Raw genomic sequence first — 21869 nt, 5'->3', positions numbered from 1 at the left:
TCTATTATTAGTGTGAAGGGGCAAATTTTTTCCCACGAATCCCCCGAATGACCAACAAAAGTGCGGGGGGGGAGGGGATGTGCCCGCCTGCGCCCCCCCCTTTGCGCACACCACTACTTCCCCGTTATTTCGTTCCATTTCTCTCCTTTTTATTTTCTTGCTTGTTCCCTTTCTTTCTTTCTCTCTCTCTCTAGCTCTTTCTTTCTGTCTGTCTGTCTGTCTGTCTTTTTTGTCTTTCCCATTCTTTCTTTTCGTTTCTCTCACCCTTTCTCTTTCTTGCTTTCTTTCATTCTTTCTTTTTTTCTTTCTGTCTTTCTTTCTTTCTGTCTGTCTGTCTTTCTTTCTTTCTGTCTTTCTTTCTGTCTGTCTTTCTGTCGTTGTCTTTCTTTCTTTCTTTCTGTCTGTCTTTCTTTCTTTCTGTCTGTCTGCCTTTCTGTCTTTCTTTCTTTATCTTTCTTTCTTTCTTTCTTTCTGTCTGTCTTTCTTTCTTTGTCTTTCTTTCTTTCTTTCTTTCTGTCTGTCTTTCTTTCGTTGTATTTCTTTCTTTCTTTCTTTCTGTCTGTCTGTCTGTCTGTCTGTCTTTCTTTTTTTCCTGTATACATATGTACATGTGGGTTTCTGATTAACCTCATATTTGGCCATAGGCCTACTAAAAAGTGCCCATTTTTGCGGTCTTTGTGCGAATTTGTTCCACTTTTGCACGCATGTATGTGGCCGTTTCTTTCTTTCGTTCGTTCGTTCGTTCTTTTAAATTTGTTTCTGTTTCATCATGTAGGCCTATACTATAATGGCAACATTGGGTTTCACGAAGGTTGAGTTACATAGGCGTATAACTTCAGGTGGTGGGGTGGGGGAAATGGTAATTATGGCAAGTGGTATATCGCTTTTACCAGCCCAATAACGCGTGTTTGCCTATTAGAATTTGACCAAAACACAAATCCATTTTGCGTATTTTTGGTAGGCCATACCTTTTTTTAAGTTCTTTCTTTCCAATTGTCACTTCCCCTTTCTTTCTTTCTTTCGCTCGTTCGTTCTTTGTTTTCTTTGATCTCTTTTCGACACATCCTTCCGTCCTCACTTTCTTTCATACCTACCCTTTCCCACCATTTATTTATTTATTTCTCGCCAGGGCTCCTTGTCATTAAACCCTTCTTTTCTTTCATTTCTTTCTTTCTTATTTTCCTTCGTTCTCAGTCCTTCTATCTCAATTTACTTTTGCTCACATCATTTTTTTTTTTACTTCTTTCTCATTTTCCCTCTCTGTGTCTTTTTTTTTTTCTATCTATATCTCTTACGTTAGGTTTTTCTTTCCCTTTCTCCTACTCTGTCTTTCTTCCACTCTAGGCCTACTCAAGTTATAGTCAAACGCCATCAAAACTCAAAATTGATTTTCAAATTACAAATTTACATAGGCCTACCTTTAAATCAGTTGCGTGTAGCGTGATATGGACAGGCATGTGCCTCCGATCGGTCTGAAAATTTAGAAAATTCCACAGGAAAATTGCCGCAAATTCGCACGAAGACCGCAAAACTGCGGCCATCAAGCCCCCCCCCCCCCACCCCATGGTCGGTGACCCCCCAATATGATGACATAACTGCTTCAAATCTTCTAACGGTAATAGCATTTACTCTGTCGCATTTTTCGTACCGTCACTGCCATTTTTGTGTCTTGAGGTTGACGCGTCCTCGCTCGCTGGGTTGCTATGCGTGTGTGCGTATTAATGTGCGTAGGCCTATAGCATGGCAACGAAATGACGGGCCACCATTGGTTGATCCACCAAATAAATCCAAATAATTATTTGTATTTATTAATTTATCTATTTATCTATGCAATTACCATTCATCTGGAAATGTTAGAACTTATTTATTTATCTATTTATTAATTTATTTGTCATCTATAATCTCTGACATGATACCGATGAATCGATCAGTTCCTCTTCAAAGTATCGATTATCGGCAAGTTCCTCTTTAATAGTATAGATGGAGAAAATATTTGTGCAAATAAATTTGTTACGTCCTCCCGGTTGCTGGTCAACAAATGCAATGATCAAAATCTGGGATCTCCGTGGCCAAACCCATATGAAAGGAGCGCTCTCATTGGTTGAAATGACGATGCTAAAATCGCAACCATGGAAACTCCCGGGGAATTCCGGTCTGACAAAATACGACCCGGAAGTATCTCTGCTTGGGTCAAATGGGTTGTCTAACTGTTTCACGAGTTAGAAAACTTTATTACGAGTGCTCCCGAACTGAAATAACTCCGACAATCAAAGTAAAAAAATCCCCCTTAATCAATATTGTGATGTCTAGAGAGCCCAATGTCAAAAGTGCTTTTTTCAGCATTGAATTGGGGAAGAGGGTTCAACAAGTTCAACAAGTTCAAGTTTTATTTGTTTTCATCTCAATTCACAAGAAGTTATACAAATGGAAATGCAAGATAAGAAATACTTAATGATATTTACTTACAGAAACACAATATAAGAACATGAGAAGTGAAGAGATGTGGATGCCGCAAAGACGCAGAGCGTGAATCTGAACAAGATGGAAATTTAACTTACGCTACAATATTAATATGTACTACAATGATGATATCATGTGGCCGAAATAAGAATAATTGAAATTTAATTGAACGGAATCATTAAATCAGATAATAATACTCAAAAGTACAATAATTAAAAAAATATATAATAAATCACATATTTTGACACAAAGCTGAATGAAAGGAGAAACGTATGATTCCTTCACATCTTACTATAAATAGGCTAATGTTGTATGTGTGTATGTATGTATGTGGTTTATGTAAAAGGCTCCGTCAGTTTCGATCCAAATGTCGCCAAATTCATACGGGAGATCGAGGAATATACGGGAAATTGCCTGGACTTTATTTGGTTGAAATCGGTCAAGAATTGGCTGCAAAAACAGTGAAAATATGGGTAAAAACGGGGTTTTTGTTATGAAAATCGTTTACCAGCCTACGCGTCACTGCAGCTGGCCGGCAGTGCGTCGGCGCCGCGTGCAGCGCGTCAGCGCCGCGTGCGTAATGCGCACTACATCAATGCGGGCGTAAAGGGCGCAGAGCCACGCGACATGCGAGCCAGAGACCAGTGGACATGATAATATAGAAAGAAGGAAAAATAAATAGAAAATAAAGGACAAAAAGGTACATGGACGGGTTAAAGTAACTAAATGAAACGGGACTGTGAACGAAACAAAGAAGGAAAGAAACTAATCAGGAAATGTAAGGAAAAATAAGAAGCTCAAATAATGAGAACAGAATTAAATAAAAAACATGGAAACGGGAAATCACAAGCAGCAAATAAAAAAAAAAAAGCTAAAAGGGAAATGTAGAACAGATTTATAATAATGGGAACGGGGTTAAATAAATAAATAAATAACATGGAAACGGAAAATCACAAGCTAAGCAGAAGAAACTAAAAAAGAAAATGTAAGAAGAGACAGATTTAGATAAATAAAATGTACCTTTTCAAATGATTCTACCGTTCAGTAATTCTTCCTGTTATAGTGAACGCTCCCATTTACTCATCTAGCGGGGACCCGCGCGAAGCGCGGGTATCCCGCTAGTAAAGATAATTTGGACAAGATCGGAATCAAATATATTGTGCCAAATAAATTAATGGGGTATGGACAGACTGAACAGTACAAGACATGACAGGACGGGACAGACCCAAGTGAGATGGAAAGTTTGAAAATACCCTTAATATGTGGTATAAGATTCGATTAAATAATCTTTAAGTCTATGTTTGAAAATAGCCAATGTTGGAGACTGTTTCAATGATTGGTTGAGGGAGTTCCAGAGTAGGGCACCCTGAATCCGAAGGATATTTTCAGCCAGCCTGGTATTGGTAAGGCTAACATGAAGGTCATTCGAAAAACGGGTGTCATGGGTGTGGATGTCTTTGTTGGTTATAAAGTAGTCTGGGTCAGTAGTATGAGATGGTAGTTGGTCATGAAGGTAATTGAACATAAATTGGGCAGTTTGGAAAATGTAAAGGTCTTGGATTTTAGGCGTCCTGAGAGACTTGAATAAGGGGTCGGTGTGGGCGAGCCAAACGGTAACCATTTAGGTCTACATTTAATATGCCCCACAGTGTGCCACCATTGATTTCCTTTATATTTTCTGAGCAAAATTCCAAATATTGCATCTTTACTTCGTTTTTACTTATAAACTCTAGAACGGGTAATGGTAAAAACTTCATGTTTCACACACACTATGGTGCAAATTATATGGACTTTATGATCACTGTAAAATGTAAAATACACAGACCATGATATTTCTCGCACAATAATATTAACATACAGGAATGGGCTTAATAAACACATCTGGTGGTGTGCATGCGACTGTACTGGGCTCTTACATGCGACCTCAGTTATGGTTATGCAATGTCCGGTTATATTTTGCTGATACAACAATTAACATGAGTTTCTATCTCTCATTTCGAACCATAGTTAATATTAATAATGGTAAAATGAAATTCAAATAAACATTATGTTTGCACATTTGAATACCATTGTTAACTAATTACGGAAAGGAACATTGAAACAAATGAGGTTAAAAACAAGTTCGGATCATGTGATAAAACTTAAAAACAAAGTTCACACTACAATGCACTACAAAATAGGTTGGAATAAAAAATAGAATGGGCACCTTGAATGGGCATATTTACGTTATTTTTAGAGTGATGAAATGGCGCTTTGTTTAGTGTCAAGTCTAAACATTACCTCACCCACAATACCTCCTCCTGCCCCACCAATCAATGTTGGGCACTACTCCGCGCACATGATCAAAATTTCAGGATTCAACATTAATCGGGGGAACGGGGTCCATTTGCAATACCGTACTAATTTCATTCCAACCCTTACCGTTATTTTTGCTATTTGTACAAAAAGTTTGCCGTTGAATATATGTATTGGAAGAATATGATACTGTGCGTATTGAAAACCCAACCTACGTCTTGAAAACAAAAACTGACACAAAAAAAAATCGAGTTTTCTTGAGTTAAAGAGGATAAATGCTGATAAATGGCAACGCTGTCAATTCATAATGTGGAAGAAGCGTGTATTTTTATGATAACCGCTGTTATTGGTGTGCTTAGCCTGAGTCGATTTGCCTATCTCGAACAAACTCGCCATGCGTGACTCTTGAAGAACTAGTATATTCGCCCTACTAGCATGGCAATTTCTGACATGACACGAAGAAATAGGGATGATGACGCTGTGGGGGAGTGTGTCAAGGGAAAGGCGGATGGGTCAAGGGGTACCATGGTAAGTCATGGGATTTCAGGACCAATGGGTATCATGGCAGGGGAATAGGTGTGACGACTGACCTCATTACTGTGTATAATTTAGAACCGGACGGAACCGCCCGGAACCGGCGGGCAACCGGCGGTCGAGTTTTGATTTGATCCCTAAAGGAAAAACCTGACATAGGGCGCATTATGCGGGCCATACACGATCAATTTGATTGATCAATATCAAAGACCCCAAATACAAGAGTGGATACAAAATCAACCATTGTGTACTACACACGAACATAATAGTGATTTTATTGTTTAACCGTAAATAAAATCAAACTAGATTAGATCTCTTCAATAATATTGAAGAGAAATATTATTTTGTATCCAGTCCTGCATCTAGGGTCCCCAATATTGGTCAATCAAATTGATCGTGTATGGCCCGCATTAGATGAGTTCACCTCATTGTTTATCAACAAAGGAAAGGGACTGGTATATCGATATGCTTGAGCGAACTGAATATACCACTATCTCAAGTGCTATTCTATGCTGCACCCTAACTGCACGACACTCAGAACGCTAGTCAGTCGCTTGCTATTAAGAAGAAGCAGAATATGTGGCCCCGTGCGACTAACGAGGGGGAGAAGGTTTGAAATTTTTATTTGTATTTTCAAGGATACTGAATAATAATATTTGGGTCCAACCTCTGAGACATGGAGACCTCTCGCTAAGGGGCGTTTGTCAAAATTGCCGCAAACATACCATTAAATAAATGGCATTCTAGAGCTCTAGAATTGTACACTGATGGGATATATTGACGGAACCTTGTAATTTTGAGACTTCTGGGACATATAGGGACCTCCGCTAGACAGCGTTTTTTCAAAATGATTGTCAAAATACCATTAAATGACATTCTATAATAGATTACTAATGTGATATATAGACTGAACTTTTAAGAAAGGCATGTCGCAGATAGGTTTAACTATACTTTTTCAGAATCCTTGCAATGAGAGGAACAATTTGGTGTGCTTGTTAACCAGATTTGAACAACTTTGAAATTTGACCACTGTGATGACCTTTAACCTTGAATATGGCCGGAGTGCCGGGAATTATTTTGAATGTGTTATAGGACAATAAAAGGAAGCTAAAAAATTTGGTTTGGTAGGGTCCTGTGGGGTCATCATTAACTTACTGTAGATACCGGACTATTTGTACGTTTAAGGGTGCTGAATACGGACTTTGGAGTCCAACCTCGAGGAACCGTGGGAACTCTCGCTAGAATCTGTAAATTGGTCATTATTTAAAGGGGTTGGTTACTTTTTTTTTTTGAGATGTTTACTTGTTTTCCTTGTATGTGGTGAGACATATGAGCAACAATGACAACAACGTCAGTGTCCTCATCATCTATGATAATTGATGTAGGCCTACCTTGCTGTTGCACAATGCTTCATACTGATGGTATGTGAAGCAGGGTTCTACCGACCATGTTGTTAAATTAATGCTCTTGTCCTTCAGGGTATAATATAGTATATCACTTCATTGACAGCAGATGAGGACAACATCTGACATTTAGTGAGCAGAATAGAAAACGTTAAAACCTTTGTTTGTTGGATGTGTCCATCCAACAACGGACTCCCGTTATAGAAGGAAAAGTATTCATCCATACCTATTTTTTGCGCCAAAACAGTGCCGTCACAAAATTTCGATAATACTGAGTCCGGAATAGAATTAGAAACGCATTCATATTTAGAAAATACCACTAGAAGCTTAGTAATACCAAATTAGCAGCAATTGGTGTAATAAAAGTTATTGTGAATAACTAGACTCATTTTTATGTCTTTAATTTTAATCACCATTAATTTCCCCCATTTCATCCTTTTAAAAGGGTGCCATTTCGCTCTCATTTTGGATATAGTCTGATGCTAGCCTTAGTAATTGATTAGGCTATCATCAGGTAATATTAGGGTTTTTTAAAGTTCAACCAACATATCCCATTAGCAAACTATTTAAGCCGCTATAGAATGCCACTTATTAGTATCTTTGTAGCCATTTTAAAACATGTTCTCTAGCGGGAGTTTCCCGAATTTCCCCCGAGGTTTGACCCCAAAATTGTCGTTTAGCACCCTCGAGAATACAAAGTTCCGTCAATTGATCCCATTTATAGACTATTCTCGAGCACTGGAATGGCATCGGCATTTTGGCGGCCATTTTGGAAATCAGCCTTTAGCGAGAGTTTACCACATTTCCTCGACGTTGAACCACAAATGTCTTATTCAGCATCCTCCAAAGTACAACAAAGTCAGTCGATATATCCTATCAGTTTACTACTCTATAGCTCTATAATGCCATTTGTTTTATGGTATTTTGGCGGCCATTTTGAAAAACGCCCTCTAGTGAGAGTTCCCTACATAATCCCGAGGTTGGACTTAAATATTATTATCATCCTCAAAAGAACAAAGTTGAGTCAATATATCCTACCAGTTTACTACTCTAACGCTCTAGAATGTCATTTATTTAATGGTATTTTGGGGGCCATTTCGAAAAACGACCTCTAGCAAGAGTTCAGCACATGTCCCCGAGGTTGGACTCAAATATTATTGTGCAACATCCTCAAAAGTACAAAGTTCAGTCGATATATCCCATCAGTATTACTATTCTAGGGCTCTAGAATGCCATTTAAAGGTATTTTGGCGGCCATTTTGAAAAATACCCTATAGCGAGAGTTCCCCACATTTCCCCAAGGTTGGACTCAAAAACTTTTATTCAGAATCCTCAAAAGTACAAAGTTCAGTCAATATATTCATCATTACACTATTCTAGGACTCCAGAGTGCTATTTAATGGTATTTTGGTGGCCATTTTGAAAACCGTCCTCTAGCGGAAGTTCCCCACCTTTTCCAGAGGTTGGACCCAACATTTCTTATTTATCACCCTTGAAAGTACAAAAACATATTCAAACCTTCTCCGCCACAGTCCCATGGGGCTCCATATTCTGCCTCTACTAATTGTTATACAAGACCCACTCAGTCACTTGGAAACGATCTAATTTGGTGTTGAAATGAGCACAATGTTTAGTTACACATTTTCATTTCATAATTCATTTTCTCGGTCAGATGAAAAGCATTAATTTTGGTAAATGGCAGAAAAACTGATGCTTGATACTGTATTTTTTTTTCAAATCCTGGTGCTAAACTTAGGTGTGAAATTTAGGCTTCTAGCGTAAGATTTTCGATTTTCACAGGCTTCAAATTGCCCCATGAGCTTTTTTTGATCAACCTTTTAGCTTTTCAGAGTAAAATAATTCGCTTATGAAGGATTTTTCATGGGAGCATATGTCCAGAATTCACTAAATGTTTATCTCAATCATTAACCAGGGCACCCAATTGGGCTACTAAATCGCTGGTTGAGTCACAATGGAAATATCGGCAGTCGCAAGTAAAAATGGTGAAATCAAAACGGATATTTTGACAAAAGTATAATATTATAGACCGAGACGATGTGCCTTATAGAGTTGGGGAAATGTTTCTTTAGCGAACTATATTAGTTTGAAACGCTAAAAAGTTACCCCCAGACCTATAAAAATGAAAATTCTTACGCTAAAAGACACAATTTCATGCGTAATTTTAACACCAGGTTTAAAAAAACACGTATATTCCAGCACTGTGCTTTTAAGTGACATGAATGAAAAAAATTGTTATTTTTTTATTTGACCGAGAAAATTAATTTCAAAGCATAAAGGTGAATTGTGTTGATTTCAGCGATCGACTTTCAGCACGACTATGCATAGAATAATTATGCATAACAAGAGGAAGGTCAGTAGGTCAGTAGCTTTTTGAGTGCCGAAAGAATTAGGTTTAATCATTTTGTTGAATTATAACAGATAGATATGCAACAAGCACCGTTTATCTGCATCTTAAAATCGTATGTTAAGGGCTGGGTAATAAACAAACTTGAAGTTATGGTAACTGGAGAGGGGAAGCGATAATAATAATAATAAATATAACACGTAATTACACCATGTCATATCCTTACGCCTGTGAAAGTACCAATATGATATTCAAAAAAGATTAAATCAAATCATTTAGTTACATTAAACACGTTAAATTACACCGTAGCAAAAAATGGACCAACTTCCTTAACGAATGATTGTTTTAATCTAATTTTTAAAATGTACGACTCACGTTGGTTAAAATATCAACTCAGATTATGAAAGACCAAAATCATTTTATGTGTTGAGTCACACGCCATTATTTTGGCCTCCAATTATACAATGACATTTTAAACCATTCTGCTGTTATCAATGAATGGCGTGAAGTTCAAGTAAAAGCATCGTAGAGTATACGCTGGCGAAGTTACGTAATAATCGGATTAACTACCATAGCAATATAGGTGAAAACAATTTTTGAATATACCGCGCTGCACTGATACGTTCACTCGGTACCTCTGCATTGAACCGCATCGTGGTGATCAATTGCACCTGTAAGATTAGTATCTTTGAAAAGACCATATTGTATTCAATCTATGATTGCAGACATACACAGGTGATTAGTTCAACCTGCTTGTAGTGCAGCGCGATATGTTCAAAATTGTTTTCACCTATTGCTATGGTAGTTAATCCGATTAATTACGTAACTTCGCCAGCGTATAGGAATGTGTTGCAGTTCATTGTGTTGTTGATATAAGGAAGAGAATTCACAGGTAGGGAATCAAATGCAATCTTTTTGCAATGTATAGATGAGTTGGGACTGAGGCGGTGCAAATATGGGTCGTAGACTTAACGTCAACAACACCTGAACACATCCTGCAGCGAATGGTCATCAGCTGGTCTATAATGCCGGTTTCAAACTTGATTTTGACTTCACTGCGCAGTCGCACCAAAAACGCTAGTGGTGACCAGCGGCAAACCGATATATCGATCACTCCACCACTTTGCCGCGGCGGCAACCCGCTGGGAGGTGAATTCAAATCAACTCGGAGCGGTGCCGCTTTGACCGTTGAGAACAAAATACGATTTTGGAGTGGTGCTGAGCGGCAAGAGCGGTTTTCGGAGTCATGCCGCTCTTGCAGACAAGTGCAATCAGCATGATGAAGCGTCATGCCGCTCAGCGGCAAGCGGCAGAAAGTATGAAACCAGCATAACTGCTCAACAGGAAAAATCCGTCGATAGAGATACACTACAATTGGTTTCTCTAGATACCTAAATACATTATGAATACGGCCAACAAAATACCGGAGCAAAATACTGCAAAAGGTATTTGAAATTAAAAAATAAAACACTTGGTAGACGTATCCAATTAGAATGAAGTTAAAGGTTTCCCCTATCGGTGTCATTCATCACCGCCAAAAGATTGCTCTAGATTGCTCTCATCTGACTGAACTTTGTCCCACTTTAAATATGATACCTGTATACTGTACGTACAGCCCGGGGGGGACTCAACTTTAGAAGTGACGGGTATGTGCCTACCGGCGTCGCGAAGTAGGGGCCTATCGGGCACAAAGCGTTATTTTAAAAGAGGGGGTCATTGGGTACAAACAAAATAAAAAAGGGGGTCATTGGGTATAATATTTTGAAAAAAGGGGGTCATTGAGTATAGGATTTCAAAAAAGGGTCATCGGGTAGAAAATTTTGAAAAAATGGAGCAAAATTTTGAAAAAATTGAGCAAAATTGGAAAGTTTCGGCATTATTTTTTGGCATTTTGATGATGCTATTCTAGAAAATCTAGAAAAAAGGGGGTCATTGGGTAGCCGCAACCAAAAAAAGGGGGTCATTGGGTAGCCGCAACTAAAAAAAAGGGGGGTCATCGGGTATGACTTTAAAAAAAGGGGGTCATCGGGTATAGTCGACTTCAAAAGAGGGGCCTATTGACAGGCACATACCGTCACTTCAAAAGTTGAGTGCCCCCCCCCCCCCGGGACGTACAGTTACGGAGGAGAAACCGAAATTAATCACAGACATTGCCTGGAAGTCTTAAGGTTTGCACCCTGAAAGCATACCAGAGTATAATGCATGATTGAACGTCGACGTAAAATGACGCTATCTGATAGTTAACCTTACACCGGATAACAAAATCTAACCCAATCTAGCCTTACGGATATTCCTCTCAAATTTAACAATAGTTTAAATAGGTGACAAACAGACAAGCATTATGTCAAGATTTAACGAGATAAGTCATGTAAGTCATGTTCACTTTAAATCCTCTCTTCAATTGATGCGATCAGTATACAGTTTTGTTTTCCTTATTTTCGTACATAATGCATTGTAAATGGTTTCAAACCATTACTAAGTCCCGCGTTTTTCCTCATAGCTCTGCTATAGAGATTGCTCTAACATTAGTGCCCATTACGTTAAGAAAATCAGTTCGCCAATGGCGTAATCGTAAATTCATTATTCAATATCGGTTCAGGAAAATCTTCACCTGAAAGTTTGACATATTTAAATATATCTGACAGCCATCCCGCTGAAGCTATGCTATTTCGTACATGCTGTTAAATATTTTTTTTTCAGTTTGAAGTAATTACTTATCACCGATTGCAGGGTTCCACCATATGCGAGGAGAGCCTCGATCTGGCAGCATGCATGGATGGGAATTGAACTAGTCATATACGCTGGCGAAGTTACGTAATTAATCGGATTAATTACCATAGCAATAGGTGAAAACAATTTTGAACATACCGCGCTGCACTACAAGCAGGTTACACTCATCACCTGTGTATGTCTGCAATCATAGATTGAATACAATACTGGTCTTTTCAAAGATACTAATCTTACAGGTGCAAGTAATCAGCATGATATGGTTCAATGAAGAGGTACCGCGTGAACGTATCAGTGCAGCGCGGTATATTCAAAAATTGTTTTCACCTATTGCTATGGTAGTTAATCCGATTATTACGTAACTTCGCCAGCGTATAACATAGCGCTACGTAATACTTACTTATTTACCAGGTGATATGTAATTCAGAGATCACGGCAGGGACGATTGGCTTGATTCACTCCTCCTTTAGTCATACATAAATTCGCCCAGTCCCATTTCCCTAATACGAAATTTAAAAAAAAATGGAATTTCAGTTCGCAGAGGTGGGCCTCGAACCCACGCCGCCGCGGCTACATACAGAATACTCAAGTCCAGCACGCTGATCCATTGAACCACATAACTTTTTGGTAGCCAAATTGACTTTTAAACATAGGCTATAGGCAAATCCAACATTTATCGGGTATAGAATAGAAATACAACAATACGTTTACTGTGCTGCGCACAATACATATTTCGATTTTGACTGCATCGTGCATGGTATATCGGTCCAAGCAATGTATAGTATTATAGGGAGCCTGCCATTTTTCTTGTAGGCCGAGCGATAGGCCGAGAATAACGATTAAGCATCATTAAAGGGGATCTCCGGCAATCATAACATTATGCCTTATATGTTAGAAAAATAATTATCAAACATGAATCACGTGGTTTTATTTAAAACAAACTCATATTGACAATAAAAACAGTCGCCTCTCAACACGCGATATTCAAAATTCCCACGCCGAAATTGTCTAAGTGCAATGACGTAATGGTTATTTATGCTTAATTGTCGTCAGCATTCATTGTACAGGGTGTCCCAGAATGATTTGTACCGTGTTTGCAAAAATAACTAAAAATAGAAGACGGGCAGTGTATCTATTTATGATACCAGCATTATAATGTTGGACATGTCTCCTACTTATTCTGTTAATTTCAGCACGCTACCTTTATTTGTTTTGGCGTGGCATGCAATAATGCAAAATCGATGAAAAACGACTCGCATACCTTTGAAAAATGGCACGATACGATTAAATGAAGAACGTGGGATGTTTGGCACAGCATTTCGACGACAACTACTGTTGGGGTTGGGCCTTAAAGCTTGCCGGACAGCTACAATGTTCGCTCTAGTTCTTACAGTCTTACGAGCACCTGAAGCTTCACTCTGCCGATTCCTGACAGTTCCGTGCTCGTCAAACTTCTTTACGTTATCGTTATACACTATCGTCTAATGAACCTTCTTCGTCTCAACTTAGCTGCCGGTTTGCCAGTAAGTTTTTGAAAGAAATCCACGCTGCTGTACAGTAAATTGAGGAGCCGTCTTTTCTGTACCACAACCAGTTCGATCTCTGCAAGCATTTCAAATGACATGGACCTCACACCACAATAACTAGTATTTAAAACTACCGCCAAAGAGAGAATGGGATTAGGTCACAAAATCATTAATTCCATATAATGATTGCTTCGTAACGTCATAAATAATAGATAGATATCGGTTATTTAGTGGAAATATTAACAGGGCACAACTAAAACACCTGCATAACTTTTTCCAAATAACTTTGTGCTGAACGGTTAGTAATGTTACAGATTTTCAAAATAGGTTGCGTTGTCAAAACTTAGAATTCACCATTTTTACGCAATCTTCTATAACTTCTACTAGAAACGTCCAATTTTTAAAATCTAAAAAATCTGAGCAAGCTAAATATATGTAGAACTTAAAAAACAAAACAATATGACCATTCAACATGCCCTTCATACCTAAAAAATTCCATCTTTTCCGGTACAGATCATTCTGGGACACCCTGTATACTGGGACGTCATTGCACTCGATAATTTGGGTGCCCGGGAATGTTGAATATCGCATGATTGTTTAGAGACGGATATTTTTATTCGTTTTTATGATCACTATGAGTTTGTTTTAAATAAAACCATGCGATTCATGCTTGATAATTATTTTTCTAACATATAAGGCATAATGTTGTGATTACCGGAGACCCCTTTAATTTGATCTCGTGCACTAGTTTGTAATGTCTGAATGTTTCCATGTTCCAGTGTATGATGCGTAAGCCTCTTCCTCTATTTGTATGATTATATTAGGCTGGCGGGTAAGCATCATTAATTGATCTCGTACACTGGCATGTAATGTGTTGTTTGTACTGTTCACCCTTGAGAAAGGAGTGGGTCGGTAGGTCGATTTCCTTTTTCTTTTTTTTTCTTTTTTTTTTTAGATGTGTACATGTGTTGCAGCAAGTGGTGTAAGAGAAAATATACGACATTCAGCCTTACATTTTGTACTTGTGTCAAACTTTAATTATAGGTTAATGAACGCGTGCGTGTATTACTTGTTGGGAGAGAAATTAGACAAAAATACTGCATGCGCGCTGATGTTGATGCGTAGCGCAAGTGCATTATTTAGTCTAATTTCTCGAGCAACAAGTATTAAAAACGTGTTCATTAACCTATTTGAATAGTAGGCCCTATTTCCTACACAAGAAGAAAAAAACAATGTGATTTTTGATGTTTTTATAACAAAACTATCACTAAAAATGTTGGAAAATAGGACCAAATAAAAATGCATCAACCCGCCCAAAAAGCGTCTGAAAGCACTGCGCGTTGTACGCGGATTGCACATTATATACAACCAATGTACTCCACATACTTTTCTAACCGCTTTTCTGATTGGCTGCTTTGATCTATGGATGTATTTCAACCTTACCATATAAACCTCTTTGGTAACAAAATCGGGCTGGAGTACAAAATCCCAGACCATACCTGTACATGTACTTGTCACCGTGCTTGGTTCTCTATATTGATGTTGATTGATGGTAAAATATTGTTGGCATGGTTGGGGAGGGCTAAATGAATGCTGTGATTGCCAGGAATATTAACTTTCAAGTGTCATTTGGCATTTTATGGGGAAAAACATCATTTTCTTTATTTTTATATCATTGTAAAAAAAAAAAAAAAAGTGTATGATGTTTTTTGAATTTTTTGGGTCGGTCGTGTCTGGGCAAACAAACACTTTTTTTTTGGCCTAATAACCCGAAACCTAATGCGAGGACTGTTAAATGTCAAAAATATAATTTTTTTGATAACTTGTATTATATCGCGGCAGGTTCGTTTTGCATACCTGCATACTGCATATTTTTAGAGTTTCTTAGTGGCGAGTTGTAAGCATCAAATAGGGGGCCTATTGCAAGATTGGGCATAATGTCGTAAACAAAATATAAACACATGTGATATATAAATACTTTTGTTTGACCCTGGCCAGACATCTCAAAATTTGCGAGAGATGCTATTAATTAGATTGGATGACTGTACAATGCTCGAGCTTTGTGTTATGAGTGTGAATCAATTTTCTAGGTGTCTGCATCTCAATTTGGAAAAAAACATTCAGTCTTAAATGATTCAGTCAGCATCACCTTAACATGAACTATTTCTTGGCAAATATTCTCCAAAACAAAATATACACATTGTTTATGTCAATTATGAGTGTAGATTTGTGACATCATATCCCATAATGCATATCTTTGGATGGTCTATGCTTATACTCCGGTACTACAGTAAGGCAGAATGTCCCACTGAATGATGGGACATAATATGAAATCCAGATTTGTGAGCTATGACTTGACACGTACCATACAGACATCTAAATATGCCAATATTGGAAATCATGAGTTTGTGTTCAAAATATATAACCTAAACCCTAACATTTGGTGAAGCGGTATTGGGGGAGGGGTATAATTTAAACTTAGTATCATAGGCCAGGGGGACATGGGGACGAGGTATGGTACATGGATGAGTGTACATGAACTAGGGGTTTTTTTTAATGTAAAATTTGCAATGTTAGTATTCATGGTGGTTCCAATCTTTTACTAGTCTTTAGGAAAGTCCTTTATTTGGAAGGTCCCTTTTATTTTCTCTTCTCAAACATGTCATTTTTTTAATGAGGGATAAACCCCTTAGAAAAGACTTGGAAGTGATTCTTGTTACTTGAATATTAATAAACTTATTTATGTCTATGTATGAAGTTTTCCCAAAGCATTCCAAAATATTTGAAAAATCTAGAAACTAAAAACAATCTGACCAATCTCAGAAATCTCAGAAATTGAGGAGGGAGGGTACGAGAACCAAAACATTGATTTTTTTTCAGCCCAAAATGGTGCCATGCAATTCATAAAAGTAAACATTTGATAAAAGGGAAGGCTCCCTCTTTTTGTTATTCAATTCTAAAGGGGCTCATCAGTAAAGTTACTTCCTGTTTTATAGTTGAGAACAAATGATACAATACATTGCTTGTTTGCAATGATACATTTTAATACAAAAACGAAATGGTAGATAAACCATACACATGTGGTTTTAGGAAAGTGTTTGATTAATGATCATATAGCCTTGGGGAGGTAAAACTATTAAGGTGACAGTGCATCTACTACATATCTTGGGTTCTTTTTTCTCCAATTTATATTATCGAAGTTAAAACATAACACTCATTAACCTATCAAAATAAAAATATCAAGAAATTAAATGGAAGTACATATATATACACACCCATCCACCCGGCCTCTCCATACACGCCACCACCACAAAGTTCGCACCAACATCACCAAAACATACTCTCCTACGTAGCTTTAATATACTCGCCACTGAGAAACTCTAAAAATATGCAGTATGCAGGTATGCAAAACGAACCTGCCGTATTATATCGCGAATTAAAAAACAAAATCACAATTATTTTACATCAGAAGTACTGGTGTGCTCTCAGATCCCACAAAAAATACTGAATTGCAAAGGTGGGTGACCGAGCCCTTAAGTTGATTCAAGGTCCTAAACGTCATCAATCCAAATAGATTATGTATACATGATGTAATCTTGCGGTAAAAGCTTTATTTGGATTTGAAAAGCGAAGATTTACAAATCATGCAAATGCTTCTGAATCTTAAGTATTGCTTTGATGTTGTGCTTGAGTAATTTCATTCATACTCGTATAGCACTGCTCTGTGTTGTGCATCCACCTGAATTGTTATGGCTTCTGTACAACAAGTATCAAATATCTTTTAGGCAAATTTATAAGTCGTGTTCTTGAATGATAGCATCGCGGGAGTTAATGCAAGTATATTTTCATCTTCAGAATTTCTTCTATTTCTTACAATGGCGCTTTGTTTTGGCTATTGTTTAAGGCGACGCAAGTTCACAGTGATCAAGTGTTTTGTTCTTATTATGTTCACCACAGCTGCAATTATTGGTCTTATATGCAGACAACTTGATGATTCCGGTAAGCCGATCGTTTACTCGTTTTGTAAAATAATCTCGAGTTTTGAAAATATCAGCCGACACCAACTTTACTGCAATTTTATGGTAGATGGCTCATTTAAGACAGACCGTCATTATATTAATTAGGGTCAGGGGTTACGGTTATTAGGGTTAGGGTAAGGTTTAGGGTTAGTATTAAACCCCTGACCCAAATTAACATATCGTGACATGGTCTGTCTTAAATGTGGTCTGTCTTAAACATTTGGTGTGTTTACTTTTTAAACAATATAGGCTAAAAGTAAACATGTTGAAATGTTTAGAATCTAAATAGTCTCATGTGTTTACTCTTTGTGTTTATGTGTTTTGTGTTTACTTTGGTGTTTAGGTGTCCTATACCGTTACTGTGTAAATGAGGTATAGGCCTACATTGCAGTGTTTAAAAAGTGTTACAGATACCCTAAACACTTGGATTTACAGTGCAGCGCCGTTTGTTAGAAGTCACACATGAATAAAGTGGATAACCTCTATAATTTTGAATCAAATAATTTATGCCTAAGTACATATTTTTGAGCCGGACTGTGTAAGTTTTCATGGTAATCGACCGATTCCGTTCCACTTTTAAATAACAGAGCATCGCCATAGACGTAATGCAGAAGCACGATGGGAGACTGAGAATGCGGAACAAGATTGGCAAAGGAATGTGATAGCAAATACTCATCCTCCTGTGGAGATCGCGAAAGAAGTCGGCGTAAGTCAAGATTTTATTTTTCATTCGTACGTGAACGTGTGATGTTACTCGGAATCTTTGTTATGTAATCAAATAAAGTGCAAATTATGCAACACTTTTATAAGTAGCCTACGGTATTTCTTATGAAATATGGTGAAAATAATAACCCTATAAAGTTGAACGTGACTGCTGAGATTCGTATGATTATCATAATGACGTCATGCGTTTACGTACCACCATATATGAACTCCTGGATGGGGCAGCATTAATTAGCATGAGGCCGAATTGATATGTAAATAGCGTATTGTTATTTAAATTTGTGCCCAGACGTATTGAGGGCGACAGTCATGTTATCCAGACGGAGAATGGCTGCATATGCCGGGCATGTCAATTTGCTGAGTGGAGGCTGATAATCACCTTTCTGTATAGGTAATAAGCTAGTATATTTCGTGTACCAGTTGGTTATAACAAAAAATTAGTATCATATTAAATATATTAAATGTATAAACTTTGAAATTTACATGAATTTGAAGAGCAGAGCTTCGAAATCTAGCTAATTCAGGTGATGTGAAATTCTGCTGCGTGACCTCCTCTGCGTGGTAGAATTATATTCATAAAACATTGAATTTAACAGATATCATGGTCAGCCAACCACGATTTATCAGCATTTGAAATATATGTTAATTAACAAAGATAAAAAATAAAGCGTACAAATGGCAATTAACTAGTAAACAAGCCTGAAATCTTAAAATGTTGCCACGTGATTTCCCGAACACATGATATGTCATCATGTGACCACTATTCAGATTTACCGTAAATATTTGGAGTATTGATGCACGGCTTGCACATACACTGTGTATTTATTTACCTCCGTATAAAATCAATAATTCATGCTGGGAGCCAAGTAACATTCTGTCTGCTTAGTGCAGAGTGGTATTTTATTTTACTTGAGGTTATTATGACTTAAATACTACTTGTATTTCACACCTTGCCTCTGTCACATATTTCCTTCATATTATTGACAGGAAGTCCTAATTTTGACTTTGCTATTGCAACATGTCATTTCATATCAAATTAGTAGACTTTCTTTGAAAAAACATATCACTGGTGCCTGATGGGAATACCCGTCCGCCATTTCATTAAACTGGATCGTTTTCGCCTGGTTTGTGCCCAGATGTATTGGGGGCGCGCTATACTCTCATTGAACAGGCAAAGTTCGCAAAACTAACAACGTTGTTATTTGCCAATATCAATAAACATGATCCAAGGGGTCGAACATGAATTATTCATAACGGATCGATAACTGGCCTCACTTTCTAGCTAGTAAACCAGCGGAATTTTTCATAGGTTTTGCGTTGCTAATAGAACAACCGTGAATTTAGTGTCACCCCCTTGGTACCACGTTCATTACGTGGATCCTGGGTTTCTCTACCGGATGTCAGTTTGGCCGTAGTTCCTTCCAACAGTACAATCATAGTACATACATCGAATGTATGGAGCCGGTATATAAACCATCTGTTGTTGTGACAACATTAAAGCAAAACGAATGAGTGTAAGTATTGTCTGAGGTTAGATATTAGTGAGGTAAGCATATCAAAACAACCAATTCAAAACTCGTATTCATGTATTTTTAATGTACATGCGTGTGTGAGTAAGGATTGTGAAAAGCCGTAACTCACACATACGATGGGTGTACAATCATAGCGTAGCGTAAGAACTCTCACCCTCCGTGCTGTATCCATTGTTATGCGATCATGACGCCTCGAGGGAAGGAATTTATGCCATCAAACTCACTTCCAGAAGAGAACCCAGATATAAATGGTCCAAATCATCATCTCCCAATAGAGTGTGTTTGACCAAATTTAATTAACGTTATAATTGACATTTTAGCTTTAAATATGGCAAATTTTCGCATGCTGCGCACCTTTGTTCCTGTTTAACGTCATATGTGACACTTTTAGCTTCAAAATGGCATATTTTCGCGCGCTTTCCGCGTGTTTGTTACAAAAACGTCATTCTGGGAGAGAAAGACGCTCAATTCACCGTCTGCTTCACGATTTTACACCAACCTCCATCCCCACAGTCAGAAAGAAATTTCCGCCACTGAAACCAATGGTGTAAACTGCGCAACATTCTCACATATTATAGTTTTCATTATCCTTTGTATGACAGGGTATGGAGCCCCCGATGGAGCCAGTCAGATCGGCAGAACTCTTAACTACAAAAATTAATGCGATGTCAGTTCCAAAGATTATATTACATCATGAAATGGCGAAATGGAATAGCGAAATGGAAAACCGACAGAACAAACGACTTCGACACAAAGACCAAACCTGCCAGGATGTCTACCAAACAACACCGCCATCAAGTCTAACCAAAGAAGCTCTTCCTCAAAATGCTAAGTTCGACAGTACATACTTTAATGACGATTTCAAATTTTTCATTAGTACGTCTTATAATGTAGCTGCAACCACCATACGTAATGCTTTGCGAGACCTGTATAAAAACGTGACATTACATAGAACAAAACAAGTTATATTTCATGACCGTGATTTTACTTTGAACTCATTAAACAATGATGATTTTGATGCGAGAATGGATGTATTTTTCAAAGCAATATTTGTTCGTAACCCACTTTCTAGACTTTTATCAGCCTATAGAAGAAAAATACTTAACACCGATCAAACATATTATCAACAAAAAGCCAGAGAAATTGTACAAATGTATCGAAAGAACATCCAGAAAGATAACAACATGGACCCAGACAAACCATCGTTTCTGGAATTTGTTCAGTATGTGGTTGAAAAAGACAATCTGAATCCAAATTGGTCGCCAGTGGTTCCCAGGCTTCAATCATGTTACATTCCATATGATTTTATCGGTAAACTAGAAACGATTGATACGGACTCGGAAGATTTACTTAAGACTTTGGGAATTGATAAATTGATCTCGTTTGAACCAGCGACATTCGCTATTAGCAGTGGGGATGTAAAATTGATTCGAAGCAATTATGATACTCTTACAACCGAAGTATTTAAACAAGTTTTAAATATATACCAGGCAGATTTCAGAGTATTCGGGTATCGTGTACCGCTTAACCAAACTGATATCAATAGCCAGGAGGACCTGGTTGGGGTTTAATTAATAGCTCATAGGTCATACGTTGAATATACCCCAACACGTTGGTAGCGTATACCAAATAGTTTGAGAGGGCTATAGCGTAATGGTGATATGTAAATGCTACAAAAGGGTGAAAAGATTAACATATTTGGCATGTTTTATCTCCCCATACAACATGTATATGAATTCTACCTCTGCATTTAAAATCAACAATAACTAGTTCTTGATTAAATCACAATAGAAAGCTAATTTTCAGTGTTTGTATAATTTAAGGTCATCAGCAATGTTTTTTATTTCCTAATCATGCTAATTAAGTTTTAAATTGTACGAAAATGTTTATTTAATTTTGGTATGATAATTGAATTTCATCTTGGCAAATAATAAAATAGTTAAAGAAAATGGCTGTCGACTGCATGTGAAGTTGCAAATTAAATGTACTATTTTACTCTAACAAGTCGGGTGCCAAGAAGGCAATCAATGGAATGCACCCATTCTGAGGAATGCGGCGAGATGTACGGAGGGTGTACTTGGGGTGTTTGTGCATAGAGACATACTCAGCCCTTCAAAAATGCTTCATTGTTTCAGTCATTGCAGGTGGTGGCCGCATTGCATTCTCTAAATTCAGTATAAATTTTCATCGTCAACCGTGTAATTGAATGGGATTATTTTGAAGTTTTAAAACGCTTGAAATATCACAAACAAATAGGCCTATGTTGATAAATAATATAAATACAA

At 37.6% G+C, this 21869-nt stretch overlaps 1 protein-coding gene across 1 annotated transcript; it reads left to right on the top strand.

Moving 5' to 3' along the window:
- The first annotated feature begins 17014 nt into the window (after positions 1 to 17014).
- On the top strand, positions 17015 to 21323 carry LOC140158835 (carbohydrate sulfotransferase 14-like). The gene is made up of 3 exons (XM_072182075.1): positions 17015 to 17309; positions 17917 to 18035; positions 20187 to 21323. Exons 1-3 carry the CDS (start codon positions 17186 to 17188, stop codon positions 21153 to 21155), a joined length of 1212 nt encoding a protein of 403 aa, XP_072038176.1. The 5' UTR covers positions 17015 to 17185; the 3' UTR covers positions 21156 to 21323.
- The last annotated feature ends 546 nt before the right edge of the window (positions 21324 to 21869 follow it).

The sequence above is a fragment of the Amphiura filiformis genome, chromosome 8 (assembly GCF_039555335.1).
Source record: "Amphiura filiformis chromosome 8, Afil_fr2py, whole genome shotgun sequence".
In the NCBI taxonomy this organism is placed as follows: domain Eukaryota; kingdom Metazoa; phylum Echinodermata; class Ophiuroidea; order Amphilepidida; family Amphiuridae; genus Amphiura; species Amphiura filiformis.
Note: the sequence above shows the minus strand (reverse complement) of the source record. Positions and strands in the feature narration are given on the sequence as shown.